The 17,338-nt window shown below is 44.3% G+C and overlaps 1 protein-coding gene and 1 long non-coding RNA gene across 3 annotated transcripts in view; both read left to right on the forward strand.

Annotated features, from left to right (window-relative positions):
- Positions 1–4,176, forward strand: part of CPPED1 (calcineurin like phosphoesterase domain containing 1) — a 133,615-nt gene extending 129,439 nt beyond the window's left edge. For both annotated transcript variants that reach the window (XM_050774107.1, XM_050774108.1), the window contains exon 4: positions 2,527–4,176. In XM_050774107.1, the coding sequence (XP_050630064.1) occupies positions 2,527–2,756 (230 nt within the window). In that variant the 3' untranslated portion in view covers positions 2,757–4,176. The remainder of the gene's footprint in view (positions 1–2,526) is intronic.
- Positions 4,177–14,285: 10,109 nt separating this feature from the next.
- On the forward strand, positions 14,286–15,935 carry LOC126944552 (uncharacterized). The gene is made up of 2 exons (XR_007722101.1): positions 14,286–14,615; positions 15,342–15,935. It is a non-coding gene; the product is annotated as an uncharacterized LOC126944552 (long non-coding RNA).
- Positions 15,936–17,338: the final 1,403 nt, after the last annotated feature.

Below are 17,338 nucleotides of genomic sequence, written 5' to 3' on the forward strand. Positions count from 1 at the left end.
AGTTCACTAATTTCCTCTTTGATGTCTAGAATTGATCTCATTTATTTTATTATTTTTCATAGAGATGGGATCTTGCTACATTGCCCAGGCTGGTCTCATACTCATGGCGTCAAGCAATTCTTGCACCTCAGCCTCTCAAAGTACAGGGATTACAGGCATGAGCCACCATGCCTGGCCTATCTCATTTGCTGAGGGTTGTTTTTATTTTAAATTTTAGTGGATGCTTCTTTTGTGTCCACTATTTCTAAATGTTCATTACCTCCTATTCTCATTCAATTTATGCCAATGTTGTCTCATAACATCTTTTTATGGGTGTTAGTCCTTTATTAAGGACCCTTTGATGTCTTAAACACAGATTTGAAATATTTGTCAATTTTAAATAATTAATTTCATCTGGAGTGAATTTATGTTCCCAATTGAAGGGTTCATAGACTATTTTACCATGTGATTTCTTCATGGGCAGCAGACCTTTTAATTGCAGGGTCAATTTGAGTAAGGGGTATTTTTTTGTTTTGTTTTTCCCTCATTCTTTCTCTCTTGGCTAACTTCTGTCTCTCTAGTGGTTTTCATTACCTCTACCCCCACCCCCATTCAGGACCAGGCCTGATAATAGTAGTTTAGGGCCCCACGGTAATATCGGGGAAAACATTTCGGTTCCTAGACTTGAGCTTGTGTCTCTCCTTCCTTCCTAGACTCTCAGGTTGCAATAAGTCTTAGCCCAGTGGTGTGCTGGAGACAGCTCCTACCAACCCATTAGGACCAGTCATTACATTTTAAGGAATGTTGTGAGGTGGTTGTTAAGTGGCATTAATAGTTATATAAACTCAGCATTAAATAGATTATATGAAAAAGCAAAGGTAATAAATACTCAAAACTGATCACTTTGTAATTCTTTTGCTAAATATTCCTGTGATCCATGCTCTTGAGGCTGTTGGCAGCTTTTGTATGTCTGTGGTAGAAACAGATCTGATATTCATGTAATGGGCACTACTGGGCATCTCTTCCACGTCTGGTTCGATGACATCACCTTGCAAGTTGAAATCAGCCGCGACCACAATGGAAGTATTTACACCATGGAAATTGACAAACATGAGAAATCAGGTCTTTAAAAATAATAATAACATGTGAAACATTTACCAGCCTACCACTTCCCCAGCCCCAGGCAGCAGCAGCCTTCTTCAGCCTCCTTCCATAAACAGAGGCACCCACAACAGCCCTTCTTCCAGCAGGGAGCCAGGCTTTATTTTCCCCCTTTTCCCCTGAAAATGCTTTCAGTCTCTGTGATCTTCTAAGAGCTGAACTCCTGGTGACATTTTACTCCCACTCATGACTTTGCCTCTCTGTTTTGTGTCTGGCCGGTAGAGCTATTTGTTTTGTTTTTGAGCCTACCTGTGTCCTTGGGTTTTCTGGTTTACGTTTCATCCATTACAGCTGTTTGGAGCAGAGGGGGTTCATCAAATGCCAAACATGCTCTGCTATCTTAATTAGAATGCCATAAACATTATTTTTACTTATTTATTTATTTTGAGATGGAGTCTTGCTCTTGTTGCCCAGGCTGGAGTGCGGTGGCGTGATCTAGGCTCACTGCAACCTCTGCCTCCCGAATTCAAGCAATTCTCCTGCCTCAGCCTCCCGAGTAGCTGGGATTACAGATGCCAGCCACCAGGCCCTCCTAATTTTTTTGTATTAATATATACTTGTTTATGTGTTTATTTTTCAGACAGAGTCTCGTTCTGTTGCTTAGACTAGAGTGCAGTGGCATGATCTTGGCTCACTGCAACCTCCACCTCCCGAATTCAAGTGATTCTCCTATCTCAGCCTCCCAGGTGGCTGGGACTACAGGCACCTGCCATCACGCCCATCTTATTTTTGTATTTTTTCGTATGAGGCTTCACCATATTGGCCAGGCTGGTCTCGAACTCTTGACCTTGTGATCCACCCATCTTGGCCTCCCAGAGTGCTGTGATTACAGGCTTGAGCCACCACGCCTGGCCATTTTTAAAAATATTTTTAGTAGAGACAGGGTTTCACCATGTTGGCCAGGCTGGTCTCGAACTCCTGACCTCAAGTGATACACCCATCTTGGCCTCCCAAAGTGCTGGGATTACAGGCATGAGCCACCATCCCTGGCCATAAACGTTATTTTTAAAAGACATAACTTCTGTCATCTGGATATTTCTATAGGCCTCAGGATGTTTTCTTCAGTCTCCTTTGTCTTTTCTCAAAGTCATTCACTTCATCTTCCTTCTCTCATTTTCTTCCCTAGTACTTCTTTGTACTAGTTATGACAAAAGTGTTAATAATATATTTTAAGTATGAAGTATCTTTTCAGAGATTCTGTATGTCACATACACTTTCTATTTGTTGATTATATACGGAATAATAGTATACATTTAATATGATAATTCTACATGATGGTATAATAATATACTTAATATATTACTGTTCACAGAATAAAATGCTGGAGACCCCAGGTTACCTAATGGAAGTCCTCGGTCCCCTAATGTCTTTTTCCCTTCCCTGCAGGTGTCAAAGTCGTGTTCTCCGGCCACTACCACAGGAATGCCGGGGGCACCTACCAGAACCTCGACATGGTGGTGTCATCTGCCATCGGATGCCAGCTTGGCAGAGACCCCCATGGGCTCCGAGTCGTGGTGGTCACTGCCGAGAAAATTGTTCACCGATACTACAGTCTAGATGAGCTGAGTGAGAAAGGAATAGAAGGCGATCTCATGGATTTGATCAAGAAAAAATGACAGTCCTTCCTGTTCCCGTTCACTTTTCACTTGCACTATTTTTTTTTTTAATTTTGCCAAAAACAGCAGCTGCACACAACCCCTTGCTGAAATATAAAAATAGCCCAGGCAGGTTTGTGAATTTATGTCCTTTTGCATAAATCAGAGAGCTGGGGCCCTGTCCTGAATTTTACTCAAAATAGAACTGCGATTCCTTTAAAATGGAGCGAGAGATCCTGGAAATCAGTTTTTAAAATATTAGGCTATCTCTGCATGGCTGTTTGAATAAATTCTCCTAATGCTGTTTCTCAACTCCACTTTTGAATTGTATTGTTTTCTGGTTAGCATATGAACAAAGTCTGCCTATCAACCTCAATTCCAATCTGATATCCAAGTATGATCTTTGATAATTCCTTAAACAAACTACACCTGATTGTATTAAATTGTAGTCATGATTCCCAAAATGCGAGGCAAAACAAAATTCATCTCCTTTCCTTCCCAGCAGAATGAACAGCTATCTCCCTTGTTGCAAGAGCCATGCAGACTTATTTTGACAAGGAGCCAAATAGCCACCATTTACTGTTAAATTCTGAGACTTCTGTTATTGCTGATGATAGAAACAGAATACAGTTGATACAGCTCGGGGCCTAAATTTGCCTTCCCGGGTGCCTAGAAAAGTCACCTTTGCACATAAATTGGCCATTTATGAAAATCTCTTCCAAGAGACTGAAACCGAAGCTCTAAAATGCCACTTCTCCAGCCGCTGGGCAGCACATTTTGAGTTTGTTCACATCCACATTCTGGCTGTGTAGTCACTCCGCAGATGGGTGGTCTCTGGGGATCAGAATGCCCCGCCACTCATGAGACTCTTCATTGTGTCCACTTCGACAGAAAAAGTGGGAATGTATGCGGAGCTCTCAAAAGAAACAAAGCAGAAATTCTGGTGGGGCCAAAACGGTGCCTTAAGCCACATCCTCTGAATTGGCCCTAACTTGAATTAAATGCACTAGTGCAAAATCCCTTGACAAAAACGCGTAGGTTATTTCCAGTCAGCATTGTTCTGATGTAACCTGTTTCACTGCATCTTCTCGGCAGCTCCTGACCACTGCTCAGTTTTCTCTTCTACAGCCATTGTTCTGGTGGACAGGTAACCTAGGTACTCCAAATCCTGGCAGGAAAAATGCACAGCATTAGGAAGCAACACTCAGTAATCCTAAAATGACTTCCAAAGCTGGTTACACGTGAACTGCAAAGTCTATTAAATTAAAAGACTTTCTCGTTACAAAGTTTTAGTCAACATAGCAAAACCATGGGAAATTAAGTGGAAAGAATTAAATATGTAAATTCATAAGGAACAAAAGACGAGAAGTTAATTATACGATAGGTTGGTGATACCATAGTTCGTTGTTATGTGCCACAAGAAAATTAAAATTTTTAAAAACTAAAGTGCTCTTCTTTTAGTGTTTTGCTGCAATCTTGTTTTGTATTTATTTCTTTACAACAGGTGTAGGTATAAGAGGTCAAGAAAAGGAGTTCGGTAAAGGGCATAGCTAATAACAACCACACATTGGGCTGGGCGCAGTGGCTCACGCCTGTAATCCCAGCGCTTTGGGAGGCTGAGACGGGCGGATCACCTGAGATCAGGAGTTTGAGACCAGTCTGGACAACATGGTGAAACTCCATCTCTACTGAAAATACAAAAATTAGCCAGGCATGCTGGTGCACACCTGTAAGCCCACCTACTCAGAAGGCTGAGGCAGGAGATCACTGGAACCCAGGAGGCAGAGGTTGCGGTGAGCCAAGATCATGCCACCGCACTCCAGCCTGGGCGACAGAGCAAGACTCTGTCTCAAAAAAGAAAAAACACACACACACACACACACACACATTGAGACTTGAGATGTGGTGACACTTGGATCATAAACAGGGCTTCGATTCCAGGATGGGGGTTTCTCCAGGGAGAAATGAAAAGGAGCTCTCATTGTGGTCTTACACATGCAAAATGCTCTGAAATGTGGCACATGGGTTTGCAGAAGGATAATGGAGATAATTGAAAGTAATGAAAATGAAACTTACCAAATCTCCTTCCCCCAAAACTTAAAAGAACTGATTTAAAAGTACCCCAAGAATATGCAAAGAAAAGGGAATCACATCAACAGATGATTGGATAAAGAACATGTGGTATGTATACACAATGGAATACTATTCAGCCATTAAAAAGAATGAAACCATGTCCTTTGCAGCAACCTGGGTGGAACTGGAGGCCGTTATCATAAGTGAAATAACTTAGAAGTGGAAAGTCAAATAGCTCATGTTCTCACTCATAAATGGGAGCTAAATAAAGTGTACCCATGAACAAAGAGTGTGGAATAGACATTGGAGACTCAGAAGGGTGGGAGGAGGGTAAGGGATGAGAAATTATCCAATGGGTACAATGTACACCTTTCTGGTGTTGGTTGCAGGAGAAGCCCAGACTTCACCATTTCGCAATATATCCGTGTAACAAAACTGCACTTGTACGCCTTATATTTATACAAATTTAATTTTTTAAAAAGGAAGAGAGAATCATATTAAATTTTCACCACTTTTTTAGTAAGTAAACAGCGGTATTTCCCAGTGGCAGGAGGTTCAGAAAGATGTAAGGAAATGTTTTTGTAGATAAGCATCTGTCATTCTGATAGGTTATGACTAGTGTGTTCACTTGCAGTTCCTTTGCCTTTAAAAAAAAGAGAATGATGTTAAAAAATAAGTGCCTTATACTGTGAAAAATGATAAAAGGACTTCCTGATTCGAAGTGCTGTGGTTTTGAATGTTTGTTATGTGTTTTAAGTGCTTTGGCTCAGAAAGGTGGGGGTCGCGTGGCCAAGGTCTCCCAACTCATCTTGTTGGAGAAGGAATGGATGTAGATGGCCCAAGGCTTGAGTCCATGCTCCGTAACACTGTCCTGTCTTGGAAAATGTTTCTCAGCGGCGAAAGGTTGCACCAGCTCAGCCAGTGGCAACACACTGAGTACGGTAATCAGCACCTTGGACAGCGTTAGCTCGAGGCCCCGGGAATTTCCTCCCAGCTCTGCAAAGCCTAAACCATACCCTGATTGCACCAGGTTCAGCGGGCAGAAGCTTGTCCAAAGGGCAGATGGTTCCAGGGGGAGGATTTTTACTGGGGGATTTAGAAACTGAGCTGAACCATCATGAGTGACGGGACACAGCCCTGTCTGCAGCAGTAACTGTCCGCAGCTCTAGCTGCTCCATGTCTGGAGTTACCACCCCAGGGTGTAGGAAACCACCAGCTGTCTCAAGGCAAGGAATGTCATCTAATGCTCCCCTTTCCGATTAATCACTTTAATTGGAGGAAAAAACAAAAACACAAGGGCATGTTACAGGGGGAAGATTTTTTGAAGTGATCTCAAATTGGATTGCAAAGGCTCAAGTGACTTTGGGAGTGGGGCTGGGAAGATGATCATTCACTTATTACAATAAATAATTTTATCTCACATCTTCAGTCATGTTTCTCCTAAGACCGGGAAGAATGGGGAAAAAATCTAGTAAGCATTATGGGACTCGCAACAGAACATTTTATCCTATTTTGTGATTTTCAGTATTAAGAGACTGTTGGTCACTTGCAGAGTTACAAGGCAAGCACTGGTTTAAACTTGAATAAGACGAGGACCATTGACCTTATATACCTGTAAACAACACTGCGGTGTATATAACTGTAGAAACAGTATATACATAGTAGTCTGGTATTATAGTCTGTATTCCAATGCAGAATCTTTTGAGAAAAGGTTGCCAAAACATCATTTGCATTTACTTGAACTCTTTTTTTTTCAGACAGGGTCTTGCTCTATCACCCAGGCTGCAGCCTTGAACGCTTGGGTTCAGCCAACCCTTCCACCTCAGCCTCCCAAATTAGGTGGGACTATAGGCTCGTGTCACCACATCTAATTTTTTGTTTTTGTATTTGTAGAGATGGAGGTCTTGCTCTGTTACCCAGGCTTGTCTTGAACTCCTGGTCCCAAGCAGTCCTTCCACCTTGGCCTCCCAAAGTTTTGGGATTACAGGCGTTGGCCACTACACCCAGCCTTACTTGAACTCTTAATACTTTTTCCTCAAGTAGTGCCTAAAACGGTTTTGTGCAGTCACAAAAGTAGGTAGCAATATTTTATTGAGCTGGGGAAAAAGAATATTTAAGAGTAAATTGCCAAGGCAAGTTCTATTAAAAGCTTTCTGTAATAGACATCAGGAATTTTTTATTCAGGTAACCTCAACAGTTTTGATTGCACATGTAACAGATAGTACTTGTAATACCGATTTTTATAACTTCATAAAATACTCCCAAGCCATGGGGGAGCTCTTATGTATTTTTTAGTGAGTATACACACACACACATATAGTAAAAGTGGAGGATTCTTTTCTTGGAATAATGATTTCTAGCATTTATCTAGAAAAGATTCTGCTGACTAAATTTTCTTTTTCCTCCGGTGGATTTTTAAACATCAGTGCATGCACATGAATACAGATTGGATTTTTCCTTTAGGTTTTATCTGTGTAAATGAAGTCGATTAAATGTGAATAATCATGTTACCCTTCATTATTCTGGCAATTATGTTTGAGAAGTAGATTTCTTCACTAAAGGGGCTTCACAGCACACTTAGAATGAGTGAGCCACTGTGCCTTTCTAGAAATGCTTCTTGTCATCATTTTGAGATCCACTCAAACGCTCACCCCTGAAAGTGGCCTTCCTCCTTGAAATTGTTTGGCTGTGTGTCCCCACCCAAATCTCCTCTCGAATTGTAATCCCCATAATCCCCCTGTGTCAAGGGACGGACCTGGTGGGAGGTAATTGGATCATGGAGGCAGTTTCTCCCATGCTATTCTTGTGATAGTGAGTTCTCACGAAACTGATGGTTTCATGTTTGACAGTTCCTCCTTCACACTCTTTCTCTCCTGTTGCTGGGTAAGACATGCCTGCCTCCCCTTCCACCAGGATTGTAAGTTTCCCGAGGCCTCCCCAGCCATGCAGAACTGTGAGTCTATTAAATCTCTTTTCTTTATAAATTACCCAGTCTCAGGCAGTTCTTCATAGCGGTGTAAAAGTGGGCTAATACACTGTTCCACCCTATCTAAGGTTACACTGCTTGTCCCAGCATTGCTTTCTCATTCCCTTGTTTTTTTTTTTTTTTTTTTTTTTTTTTTTTTTTTGGTTTTTTTTTTTGTTTTTTTTCCGTAGTGCATCACTGAGAAATGTCCTTGCTTAATTATCTCGAAGTGTAAACCACCACACACACCCACCAGAATGCAAGCTCCAGACAGCAGGGACCATGTCTGTCCCATTTGCCGCTCTATCCCCAGCATCTGGAACTATGCCTAAGGGCATAGAGTTGCTGCTCAAAGAATACTCGGCAGTGTATGGTGAGTAAAGCTATATAGCTATGGCGATCACATAGTAATCTATACTGATTATCACTATGAACACCCAATTGATAGAGGAGGAAGAAAGGGAAGGAGGTGATATTCCTAAGCCTGGTAGTAGTCCTTGTGGGATTGTCCTCAAAGTGAAGTATTGTCAGCAGCTCCACCAATAACTAGCAGCATCATTGTCATCTTTAGTTCAGTACTCTCAGTGAAGAAATAGGAGGTGATAACAAAAATATTCTCCACTTGTAGTAATTCTAAGCTTAGTTCACTGAACAAATACTGTACAGTAACCAAAGCAGGTGAGCCAGACAAGGGAGTGACCCTAGACTGAAGGTTCTATGTGAATATAAAAGAGATGGCTTGAAATACAGGCATGAAACTCAGGAAACACTGAAAACTGCATCATGGGAGTGCAGCCCAGGGACATGGTGGGAATGAATAAGATTCCTGGGAAAATCTAGCAGCACTGCAAGATACCTAAGGACAGAACCTTAAAATAGATGATTAGGCAAAAGATGGAAGTTGCAGAAGGAGTAAAGGGGAATCTGAAAACTCCAGGCTTGTGCACCCTGAACAAAAAAGGAATTGGCTCCACCTGGAGTTCAGTGGTTTAAGCCCCTACAGTCCAAACTTCCTAGAGTGAAGACATGCAAGGAACTCAAAACCTTGGTGAGTCTCCCCTCCACATTGGTCTGAGGGCAAACCACAATTGCAAAGCAGCACACCAGAGGTCAATAAAGTTCTTCTCAAAATTCACTTTTTTGGTTTTGACATGGGGTCTCGCTCTGTTGCCCAGGGTGGGGTGCAGTGGCACAATCTCAGCACATGACAGTCTCCACTTCCCAGGTTCAAGCAATCCTCCTGCGTCAGCCTCCCAAGTAGCTGGGACCAAAGGCATGCACCCCCACACCCAGCTAATTTTTGTATTTTTGGTAGATGGAGTTTCGCCATGTTGCTCAGGCTGCCCTCAAACTGCTGGGCTCAAGTGACTCACCTGCCTCGACTTCCCAAAGTGCTAGTGTTAACAGGCATGAACCACCAGGCCTGGCCTAAAATTCACTGTGTATTAGACCAGAGATACCAGAGGAAGAAGCCCAGGTCACTGGGGAGTGAGGAGTCCTAGCAGGGAGACAGCCAGGGATGGGAAGCATCTGATTTGTATATCAGCTTCACACAAATCTCTTGCTTACCCCCAAAGCATGCATGAGCAGGACAGGCAGGGCAACACAAGCTTAAAGAATTGAACCAAGATTTGAATCACTGCCCAGAGGAAGCAACAGAAAGCTTACTGTTGGAGTCTGGTCAAGTTAATTGCCTGCAAGAGCCTGAACATTCTTCAGAAGAATATAACTGAATCCCAGTTCTTCACAATATAATATTCACCTTGCCCAGGATACAACCCAAAATTGCTTGACATAGAACAAAACAACAAAAGCAACAACAGAAAAAAGAAAATACATTACTCTCAAAGGAAAAGACAGTCCACCCTAAGATGCCCCAGATGTTGGAATTATCACTCCAGGAGAATAGAGCAGCTACTATAACAAAGCTTTATAAAGTAAAGGAAAATATACCTAATATGAATGAAAAGAAAGGATATCTCCTAGAACACAGAAAAAATCAAATGAAAATTTCAGAACTGAAAAATATCTAAAATTTTAAAACTTACTGGATGGGCTTAATAGCAGAATGGAGGAGAGAGAAAAGAGTCAGGAAACATGAAGACAGATCAATAGAAAGTATTCATTCTAAAATACAAAGACAAAAAGGATTTTATTAAGCAAAGCTTCAGGACCCTATATCAAAAGTCTAAAGTACAGGTGACGAGTACCAGAAAGGAAAGAAAGAATGGGCCACAAAAAAATATTTGGAAAAGTGATAGCCAACAACGTCTCATATTTGGTGAAATTTAAAAAAATTAAATTCTGCATGCTCAACAAACACAGAAAACATGAGTCACGAAGCAAAATATTACTAAATTGGACTTTATAAAGATTTTGCTTTTCAGTGATATTGGAAAATGGGAGGCAAGCCTGGAAGAATAAATTGCAGCACATTTATCAGATAAAGGGCTTGTATCCAAAAGTATGTAAAGAACTGCAGCCTGGGCAACATAGCCATATCTCCAACTCCTGACCTCAAGTGATCTGCCTGCCTTGGCTTCCCAAAGTGTTGGGATTATAGGCGAGAGCCACCGTGCCCAGCCGAACCCTTCTTTTTAGAGACCAGAATGGAGGGAAGGGAAAGGGCGATGAGGCTAGGGCAGTGGGTAGAGACGTGGGATAATGTATTCAATCCATTGTTTGATAGGCACATGTCCATTTCCTGCTAATTCCTCTCTCAGAGGCACTCTGTGCTGTGTTTCACTGTGAAGCAGGTGAGGCTTTTTGGATTTATGCACAGTTAGCCTTGGTCATGTCAGGAAAGAGCCACCATCCATATAGAATGGGTGACATCTGCCTTTCACGGCATCCCTGCCTCTGAGCAGACCATATGGATGTGTTCTAGGCACTGAAGGAGAGTAGATCCAGGATGTAACCTATTACCATGATATGTGAAAGTCTTTCCTTGGTCTTCCAAGCTGTCCTTTCAAGCTTCCACAAAAACAGCTAATGATTTCATCTCATAATATTTTTGAAATACTCTCTGGATTTGCTCTCTTAAAAAGCTACCACGGAGGCCAGGTGCAGTGGCTCAAGTCTGTAATCCCAGCACTTTGGGAGGCCGAGGCGGGCGGATCACTTGAGGTTGGGAGTTTGAGACCAGCCTGGCCAACAGGATGAAACCCCGTCTCTACCAAAAATAGAAAAATCAGCCAGGCATGGTGGCACACACCTGTAGTCCCAGCGACTCGGGAGGCAGGAGAATCACTTGAACCCGGGAGGCGGAGGTTGCAGTGAGCCGAGATCAAGCCACAGCACTCCAACCTGGGAAAGAGAGTGAGTGAGACTCCATCTCAAATAATAAAATAAAATAATAAGTAATTAATAAAAAGCTACCAAGGCAGGTTTTTGGCTCAGTGGTGCAGTAACTCACGCCTGTAATCCCAGCACTTTGGGATTCTGAGATGGGAGGATTGCTTGAGTCCAGGAGTTCAAGACAAGTCTAGGCAACATAGTGAGACCACCCCTTCCATCTCTACAAATATAAAGCATTAGCTGGGCATGGTGACACCTATCTGTAGTCCCAGCTACTTAGGATTCTGAGATGGGAGGATCACTTGAGCCCAGGAGGTCGAGGCTGCAGTGAGCTGTGATCATACGACTGCACTCCAGCCTGGGTAACAAAGCAAGACCCTGTCTCTGAAAAAAAAAAAAAAAAAAAAAAAGGCTACCAAAATGCAATATCACACTCTTAAACCACATATTTTGGTGTGAAAAGCTATTAAAATGATACGGTATTGTATCTACCCTATAGGTCCGGGTTTTCCTGTTCTCTTACGTTGTCGTGGGATGAGATCCAACATGGTACCCTGAGGGCAGGAACAGTGTCTTCATAGCCACTGTATCCTCATTGCCTGGCCTGGGACCTGGCCCTCCTTGTAAATGTGTGTTGCCTCCTTGTTGCTTCCTCTGTGCTGTGTTTCATTGTGAAGCAGATGAGGCTTTCTGGATTTAAGGCTTCCCTGCTCAGCAACCCAACACTGCGAACCTTCCCTCCAATTGTTCATCCATTCCAAAGACTTGTGGAGGAGGTACCGCGCCCTGTGCCTGGCGCTGGTAAACAGAGAGCAGCCTTTGTCTCCTATGAGACAACTTAAACACTGAGGTGTCCTGTGTCCCGGGCAGCCTTCTCTGCTCTCTGACGTTCCTGGGAAACCTGACGAGCACCAATCACCGTCATTACTGTTTATGTGATGACGGTTCCCACACAGAATGATTTTAAGACAAGATGAACTTCCGCTGACTGGACAGCATGACGGTGTCCCCAAAACAACTCACACACACCATTTCCAAACTTTAATTTATCTCTGTTCCCAAAGCACCTTCTCTTTCTTTTCTTTTCTTTTCTTTTCTTTTCTTTCTTTCAAGGCAGGATTTCCCTCTGTACCCCAGGGGGGAGTTCAGCGGCACGATCTCAGCTTACTGCAACCTCCGCCTCCCAGGCTCAAGCGATCCTCCTGCCTCAGCCTCCACAGGTAGCTGGGACCACAGGCACCAGCCACCATGCCTGGTTAATTTCTGTATCTTTTAGTAGAGACGGGGTTTCCCTATGTTTCCCAGGCTGGTCTCGAATTCCCGAGCTCAAGCGATCCACCCACCTCAGCCTCCCAAAATGCTGGGATTATAGGTGTGAGCCACCGCGCCTGTCTTTATGTCCCTGTCTTGACAAATAGCTACAGCCCCTACCCACATGCCTTAAACCAGAAACTCAGGTTCTACCTCTATCCTGTGCCCCAGTGTCTCACAACTCTCAGTTGCTAAGGCCTCGGGACTCACCTTGGAGGAGCCGCCTCCCCAGGGCCTGCTTTCCTTAGGCCTTTTCCTGGTGATGTTCCTTAGAACAACTCCTGGCCCCCCACTCTGCCCAAACTTCTTTCAGGGCCCAGCTCCCGTCTCACCCACTCCTGGACTCCCCCAGCCGTACCTGAGCACCTCCCCTGGCACCACCAGATGGGCAGCACAGTGCGGAAGTTTTCAATCCACGCATCCAAGAGCTGCTCTTGCAGTGAGCAGGCAGGGCGCAGAGCGCCACCTCCAGGGCAGCGTGCGTCTCCTCAATTCCAAGATGCACCTGTTTTTCACATTTTACTGTTTCTGAAATCAAAACCCAGGCTCGCCATCGGTGGCCTCCTTAACATGGAGAAAATGCTAGAAAGACAGATACATTTAAAAATGGGCCAGGCGTGGTGGCTCACACCTGTAATCCCAGCACTTTGGGAGAGTGAGGCAGGCGGATCACTTGAGGTCAGGAGTTTGAGACCAGACTGGCGAACAAAGTGAAGCCCCATCTCTACTAAAAATAGAAAACTTAGCCACACATGGTGGCGCATGCCTGTAGTCCCAGCTTCTCAGGAGGCTGAGGCAGAAGAATCGCTTGAAACCAGGAGGCAGAAGTTGCAGTGAGCCCAGATCATGCCATTGCACTCCAGTCTGGGCAACAAAGAGACACTCTGTCTCAAAAAAAAAAAAAGAAAAAAAAGAAGGAAGGAAGGAAAAAAGAGAAAGAGAGAGAGAGAAGGAAAGAAAAAGAAAAGAAAGAAAATGGAAGGAAGAAAGGAAGGAGAAAAGGGAGGGAGAAGGGCTAAAGGGATGGAGTTAGCCCACCTGGGTTCCAGTGCTGGCTCTCCTGCTTACTCAATGACTCTACGGCCTTGGGCAGGTAGTGTCCTGTTTCTGGGGCTCAGTTTCTTCATCTAGAAAGTGGGGACAATATAGTACCTTTCCCTTCAGGTTGACATGAGCCTACTTGACACCTTAGCACTGATACGTGAACAAATCTTGGCGGAATATAGCCAAATGCTTCTGCAATATCCATTGTGTCTGTGCAGAGGATTTGCATGATAATCACGGCATTGATCATCTTCAAACATCACATGTTTGTTTCTCCAGCCTCATCCCGCAGCACAGAGCCCAGCCGTGCATCCACGAGGGGCCCATGGTCCCCCTCCTCATGTGCTAAGCCTCCCAGACTGGGTTCTTAAAACTAGATTTGGGCTGGCTGGGGTGGCTCATGCCTGTAATTTCAGCACTTTGGGAGGCAGAGGCTGGTGGATATCACCTGAGGTCAGGAGTTCGAGACTAACCTGGCCAACATGGTGAACCCCATCTCTATTAAAAATACAAAAATGGCCGGGCGCGGTGGCTCAAGCCTGTAATCCCAGCACTTTGGGAGGCCGAGACGGGCGGATCACTAGGTCAGGAGATCGAGACCATCCTGGCGAACACGGTGAAACCCCGTCTCTACTAAAAAATACAAAAAACTAGCCGGGCGAGGCGGCGGGCGCCTGTAGTCCCAGCTACTCGGGAGGCTGAGGCAGGAGAATGGCGTAAACCCGGGGGGCGGAGCTTGCAGTGAGCTGAGATCCAGCCACTGCACTCCAGCCTGGGCGACAGAGCCAGACTCCGTCTCAAAAAAAAAAAAAAAAAAAAATACAAAAATTAGTCAATCAAGCGTGGTGGCACATGCCTGTAATCCCAGATACTCAGGAGGCTGAGGCAGGAGAATCTCTTAAACCCAGGAGGCAGAGGTTGCAGTGAGCCAAGATTGCACCACTGCACTCCAGCCTAGGCAACAGAGTGAGTGAGGCTGTCTCAAAAAAAAAAAAAAAAAAAAAAAAAAACACTACATTTGATAGCAGAGTAGCAAACTTTTATAATGCAGCCTCAAAAGAACAAAATTAACTTTCCCTCTTGTCTGTAAAGGAGCAGACAACTGAGATATCAGCTACGTGGCCTGAGACTATTGTGATTACTTCCCATGTATGAACTCGCTGAGTGCTAAAAACAACCCTACTACCAAGGTAAGTATTTTTATTATTCCCATTTTTCAGATAAGAAAACTGAGACCTAAGACATTGAGAACCTGCTCAAGGTCACGTAGTGTGTGAGTGTCAGAGTTGGGATTCACACCCGAGCATTGTGGTCCCAGCACCCATGACCTCTCCACTCTAACAAGCCTCTAGCCTTCTGTGGCAGGGGGAGTTGGAATGACATATGTACTCCCTTACCCAAAAGGGATAAAGTGTGTTCACAAATAGGACCCCAGGCTTTCTTCTCTTAGACCCAGAAGCAGGTCTGCTTCTCTTGGAATCAAACACTGGAATGTAAATTATTTTCAGCCGAGCACAGTGGCTCACACCTGTAATCCCAGCACTTTGGGAAGTCAAGGTGGGCAGATCACTGGAGGTCTGGAGTTCGAGACCAGCCTGGCCAACATGGTGAAACCTCATCTCCACTAAAAATACAAAAAACTAGCCAGGCATGGTGGTGTGCGCCTGTAATCCCAGCTACTCGGGAGGCTGAGGCAGGAGAATTGCTTGAACCCCAGAGGCAGATGTTGCAGTAAGCTGAGATTGCGCCATTGCACTCCAGCCTGGGCAACAGAGTGAGACTCCGTCTCCCCCTCAAAAAAAGAGAAAGTAAATTATTTTCATCCTCAAATTATGTCTCCACTGACAAATGGAACCAAGTTTATTTATTTCATTATTCACTTTAGTTAAGTATTTTTTTTTCTCTCTCTCTCCAAGGAATTCCAGCAATAAAGTCAAATATTACCCGAAAGATCTCCAACAGAGGGATTTCTGGGCCAACGTTACTCACCTCCGGAGCGTCCGCAGCTCCTAGCTTGGGTGAAAGGAAAGTTTCATTAGCTTTATTTACTTCTTCCGATATAATTGGTCAGGAGAGTATAAATGCTGATGTCATGTCTAATTAGCGGTGGCCTCTGCCCTTCTGGTCACAGCACTGCGTCTGGCTTGTTTGTGTGGGTGGAGCAGTTTCACGGGGAGCATCTTTATGAACTAGCTCTCCCATGGAGCTGCTCTAATTATCATTGAAGAAAACAAGCTTTTTGATGTTCTGTAGACAGTTCAGCAACATCTCCCCAACAGGGCTGATCATTTTAACCCCTTTCCAGTACGTGACGGGCTTTTTCCACAGGTGATCACATCAGATCCTGGGGAACTAGAAACTGGGAACTCATCTCTGCTCGTCTCCGTCCTGGACGCCTTGCCGATCTTGGCGCCAGTGGAATCTGTCAAGAGCTCTAAAGCTAATGGTTTGTATTGGCATGGATTTTGCCAGGCGTCCGAAATTCAGATTAAACAACCAATGCAACCATCGTGCCCCTGGGTACCATTTATTGTCATGAAATCAAACCCAGCGTAAAGGAAAACAGTTCAATAACTAAAAGATTAGTGTGGATACAGATATTCATTGATACTAATAAATTTTACAGTATGTTTTGTTTAAAAGCAAAAAGGAGTGGGGGAATAATTTGAGTTCCCCTGTGGCAGGATTCCATTGAGTTATTGAGAGGTAAAGATTTTTCACAAAGTTAACTACAGACTGAAAATGTCAATTTGACAGCAACACTTTCTTCTTGGTTCACATCATTCAGTTCCAGAAAACCAGTAAGATAAAAGCCATGCACCACTGAGGGAGAGAGGAGGTGACCTCCAGGTTCTCTTTCTTTCTCTCACACAGACACTCCTCAACCCCAATGATCTCTGCTTTTCCATCCAAACACAGGACCAATCACCGGACTCCAGTTTGCTTCTAGGATTTTATATGGCACCCTGAGGACAGCTCATTCCACCATGTCCCTAACCCATATCATCCCTCCTCTGTATGCAGACTGTAGCTTAATCCCTCAATCCAGTCTTACATTTTTTGTGTTTTTTTTGACAGTCTCGTTCTGTCGCCTAGACTGGAGTGCAGTGCAGTGGTGCGGTCTCAGCTCACTGCAATCTCTGCCTCCCAAGCTCAAGTGACCCTTGTGCCTCAGCCTCCCAAGTAGCTGAAACGACAGGTGTGTGCCACCACACCCAGCTAATTTTTCTTTTCTTTTCTTTTCTTTTTTTTTGTATTTTTAGTAGAGACGGGGTTTCACCATGTTGGTCAGGCTGGTCTCGAACTCCTGGCCTGAAGTGATTCACCCGCCTCTGCTCTCCAGAGTGCTGGGGATTACAGGTGTGCGTCACCGTGCCGGGCCCAGTCTTGTGTTCTTGTGCACCCACACAGAACACTTCCTTTCCCCCTTTCTGCCTCTCCTGCTCTCAATTTTCCTCTGAAGCCCCCAGAGCTCTAGTTTCTGTGAAACAAATCCCCCTGTATTCTCAGCCTCTCCTCTGAGTCCTGAGCCCCTCTCACTCCTCGTTTTACTTTGTCTGCGACTCCCTCTGAGTAGAAGCTGTTCCCTCCTCCATGTGCCACTTTCCTCGATGCCCATAAACCAGCTGGGGGCCTCCCAGTTCCCCAGCATGCCCTCCACTGCCTTTCACTCATTTCCTTTGTGCGTTTTACAGACAGGGTCTTGTTCTGTGGCCCAGGCTGGAGTGCTGTGCTCTGATCATAGCTCACCACAGCCTTGACTTACGGGCTCAAGTGATCCTCCCGCCCAGTCTCCCAAGTAGTTGTGATTACAGGTGTACACCACCACACCTGGCTAATTAAAAAAAAAAAAAAAAAAAAAAAAAAAAAAAAAAAAAAAACGTAGAGATGGGGTAGGGAGCTATGTTTCCCA

The sequence above is a fragment of the Macaca thibetana genome, chromosome 20 (genome assembly GCF_024542745.1).
Source record: "Macaca thibetana thibetana isolate TM-01 chromosome 20, ASM2454274v1, whole genome shotgun sequence".
Taxonomy (NCBI): Eukaryota; Metazoa; Chordata; class Mammalia; order Primates; family Cercopithecidae; genus Macaca; species Macaca thibetana.